The 5,000-nt window shown below is 23.1% G+C and overlaps 1 protein-coding gene across 1 annotated transcript in view; it reads right to left on the bottom strand.

The window, feature by feature from the left end:
• LOC125047120 (orexin/Hypocretin receptor type 1-like) overlaps positions 1–5,000 on the bottom strand; it is a 138,605-nt gene that overhangs the window by 16,487 nt on the left and 117,118 nt on the right. The window contains exon 4 of the mRNA XM_047645231.1: positions 373–467. Within this exon, the coding sequence (XP_047501187.1) occupies positions 373–467 (95 nt within the window). The remainder of the gene's footprint in view (positions 1–372; positions 468–5,000) is intronic.

Consider the following 5,000-nt stretch of genomic DNA (forward strand, 5'->3'; position numbering starts at 1 on the left):
ATAATATTAAAACAAATATTTATAACAGTGAGGATGATTATAAAATTATAATAATACCAGTAAGAACGTCAACAGCAATAGTAATGATAATAAAGATCATGATAATAGCACTCGTAATTATAACAATACTAATCTTAGTAACAGCAGTATGAATGTAGAGTATATAATATAACCTGAAAATGACATTAATACTCAAGATCACAGAAATAACAATGTTCATAATTATGATAGCAATTTCACTAACATCTCCCTAACTAGACATCACCATAAGAAGCATCAATGATTCCATACAATATCCAAAATATTTTCTGTCATCATTGCCACTACCGTCACAACCACTACCATCCTTTAGCTCTCATTAACAGTACTCACAACACAACGAAGAGACCACGCGTGTATTCTGCTATGTCGTCGCCAAGGTTAACGGTGCAGATGCCGACTCCCTTGAACTGACGCCCGAACAGAACCTGTAACAGAAGTAACGAAATGATGTAATTAGGATTGTGGTAATATTTATAATGTTATTAAGAACGGTAATAGTGATATCGGTAATAATGACAATAATAATGATGACAATAACGGATACTAAATATATGGTAATAATAATGAGCATAAGGATTACAATAATAACAAGAATAATAATGATGATAATGATAATAATGATGACCACAATAATAACAATGATGATAATAATGATAATAATAATAATAAATAATATTAATGCTAATAATAATAATAATAATAATGATAATAATAATAATGATAATGCTAATAATAATATTAATAATAATGATAATAATAATAATCATAATGATAATAATAATAATAATAATAATAATAGTAATAATAATGTTGATGATAATAATATTTTTAATAATAATAATATTAATAGTAATGATAATAAAGACAATAATAATAAAAATGATTATTATAATAATGATGATAATAATAATAATAAAAACAATAATAATAATGATCATAATAGTAGTAATAATAATAATGATAATAATAATTATAATAATAATGATAATAATAATAATGATTATGATAATATAATAATCAATATTATTAATAATAATAATAATGATAATAATAATAATAATAATGATAATAATAATATAATAATCAATATTATTAATAAAAGTTATTGTTATTATCAGTATTACTGTCATTATTATCATTACTATTATAATAATAATTATTATTATTATCATTATTATTATTATTAACATTATATTAATAATTATTATTATTATCATTATTATCATTATTATTATTATCAACATTATATTAATAATAATAATTATCATTATTATTATTATTATTATTATTATTATTATTATTATTATTATTATTGTTATCATTATTATTAATATCATTATTATTATTTATTATTATTATTATTATTATTATTATCATTATTATTATTATTATTATTATTTTCATTATTATTATCACTATTAATAGCATCATTGTTGTTGTTATTATCATTGTTATTATTATCATTATTATTATTATCATTATTATATTATCACTATTATCATTATAATCATTATTATTACTATTATTATTATTATTATTATTATTATTATTATAATTATTATTATCACTATGTTTTTTTTTATCTAGGTTATTATCATTATTATTATTATTTTATTATTATTATTATTATTATTATTATTATTATTATTATTATTATTATTATTATTATTATCACTATGTTTTTTATCAATGTTATTTGTTTATCTAGGTTATTATTATTATTATTATTATTTTTATTATTATTACTATTATTATTATTATTATCATTATTATTGTTGTTATTATCATCATTATCATTATTACTATTATTATTATTACCATTATTATTATTTTTATTATTACTATTATTATTATAATAAGTGATAATAATGATGATAATATTAATAATAATAATGAAGATGATGGCGACAATGATAATAATAATAATGATGATGATGATGATAATAATAGTAATAATAATAATGATAATAGTAATAATAATAATGATGATGATAACAATAATAATAATTATAACAATAATAATAATAATAATAATAATAATAATAATAATAATAATAACAATGATAAGAACAACAATGAAAATAACAATGATAATAATATTAATGATAATGATAATAATAATAACAATCAAAAGGAAAAACTAATGATAATAATAATAATGCTAATAATGATGATGATGATAAATTATTGATAATAATGATAATGATAATGACAATAATTATAATAATAATAATAATGGAGATTATATTAAAAACAGTAATTATAATATTAGTAATGAAAACAATAATATTGTTTAAATGCAGATAATACTTATATTGATAATAATGCACATAGTAATAATACTAATGATCATAATAATGATAATAACGGTAATAATAACATTTATAATGATAATAAGAATAATACAAATAGTTATAATGTGATCACAATAATAGTGATAATAAGAGTAATGATGATAATAATGATGATGAGAATGGTAATGATGATGGTATTTATGATAACTATAGAATATTGATGATGATAATAATTATAATGATGATAATTTCTTTCTTTCTTTCTTTCTTGTCCTTTTCGTTTTTAAACTACTGTTCATATAAAGTGTTTTTTTCAGTCAATGTATCCCTCTACGACAAGCACTTCGAAGTCCATCTCGGGTGAAAAATATTGATCAAGGGATAGCGCGCCCCTGTAGGCATAAAAGTTGCGATGCGTCAAGTGGAAACCAGCTTCTTAGTCGTCGGTATTTCACTCCGTTTACCTTGGTCTCGACTCTCACTTTCCATTTCGCAGTTTCGTGGAAAAGACTTTCAGTTTTCCAACCCAAAGGAAAATATTTTCGGATGCCGTTCAGTGAGTTTTTCATTTTATAAATATTATCATTATAATTATCGTTGTTCTCGCGTTCACTCTTTGTTGATTTTGCTTGTTATACTTTTCGTCACAAACACCGTTGACTGCTTTTTAGGTTTTGTGAAGCCTTGAAGGTTAGTACTATGAGCGATGGGCAATAACAATAGATATCAAAAACATACACACACACACCAAACACACACACACACACCACACCACAACACCACACACACACCAACACACACGACCCTGTGTTATGTTTGTATATGTTTATGTATAAAATAGTATTAAATTTATTTTTTTAAAAAATTTTTAAAAAATATAAATTTTAAAGTGTATTATTATGTTTAACCCCACACGCTTATTGTGTGTGTAAATAAAATGTGTGGGGGTGTGTGTGAATTTTATTTATTATATTTATATAAATACTTTAAAGTATTAAATTTCATACTAATATTTTTTATATATATATTATTTTTTATTTTTATTATTTATAATATATTTATTACCTTTTCTACTTTTTCAAATGAATAGGGTTATACATAGTATAATACATTACACATACCGCACTTTATCATAAATTTTTTGGGGGGGTTTTTTTAAAAAAATTTATAAAAAAAAAAATTTTTTTTTTTTTTTTTTTTTTTTTTAAAAAATTTATAAAAATTTTTTCCCCCCAAAATTCCCCCTTTCCAAACCCCCCCCCCCGGGGAAAAATGGGGGGGCCCCCCTTTTTTTTTAAAAAAAAAAATTTTTTTTTTTTTTTACCTTTTTTTTTTTTAAAAAAAAAAATTTTTTCCCCCAAAAAAGGAAAAAAAAGGGGGCCCTTAATTTTTTTAAAAAAAATTTTTTTTTTTTCCCGGGGTTTTTTTTTTTTTTTTTTAAAAAAAAAAACCCCTTTTTTTTTTTTTAATTTCCCCCCCCCCCAAAAAAACCCAAAAAAAAAACCTTCCCCCCCCCCCCCCCCAAAACCCCCCCCCCCCCAAAAAACCCAAAAAACCCCCCCTTTTTTTGGGTTTTTGGAAAGGGTTTTTTTAAAATTTTTTTTTTTGTTTTTTTTTTAAAAAAAAAAAAAAGGGGAAAATTTTTAAAAAATTTTTGGGGGGTTTTTAATTTTTTTTTTTTAAAAAAAAAATTTTTTTTTTTTTATAAATAAAAAAAAATTTTTTTTTTTTTTTTTTTTTTTTTATTTAAAATTTTTTTTTTTTTTTTTTTTAAAAAAAAAATTTAAAAAGAAAAATTTCAAAAAAAAGGGGTTTTTTTTTTTTTTTTAAAAAAATTTTTTTTCCCCAAAAATTTTTTTTGAAATATTTTTCTTTTTTTTAAAAAAAAAAAATTTTTTTTTTTTTATTTTTTTAGGTTTTGTGTGTTTTTTTTTTTATTTTAAAAAATTTTATTTTTTTTTTTTAATTTTTTAGGTGTTTTTTTTTTTTTTTTTTTTTTTTGGGGGGGGGGGGGTGTGTGGGTGTGTGTTTTTTTGTTTTTTTTTTTTTTTTTATATATATATATTTTTTTAAATATATATATATATATATTTTAAATTATATTTTTTTTTTTCCCCCCCTTATTTTTTTTCCCCCAGTTCCCCGGGTAACAGTGCCAAATCGCATGGGTACTACAGTTTTCCTTAAGTTTCCTCAGCCAAACCGCCAGTATGTAAATACAGTACATAACAACATCAGGTAATTTTAAACATGGTTACCATAAAGCGACAAGTATAATCAGTCACTCGACAGAAGAACCGCCAGAGAAACTATGCATTAACAAAGCCTAATTCAAGCGATGGCACCTCAATCGAGTGCCAAACGCTGACCCCGCGACCCGTGGCCGCGGTCGGCCGAGGGGGCATGCTGGTAGGCTTAGCAACTGCTAAGGAATGCGACACCTCTCTGAAAAACTGCCAGATACACTTTTCTAACTTCTAACCCCCAACCTCATCTTTACCCACCTCAACATCGTCCTAAATCCTCTCCCACATCTCCCACATCCATCCCTCAACCCCTTTGCTGCAAGCCTACAATTTATGCCCATTATAATGCATGGGCTCATAATGGAGTATGAGTACGAGTATGAGTACTTCGGAAGTGAGCAGGTGTATGCGTGTTTGT

Source organism: Penaeus chinensis, chromosome 40 (genome assembly GCF_019202785.1).
Source record: "Penaeus chinensis breed Huanghai No. 1 chromosome 40, ASM1920278v2, whole genome shotgun sequence".
NCBI lineage: Eukaryota > Metazoa > Arthropoda > Malacostraca > Decapoda > Penaeidae > Penaeus > Penaeus chinensis.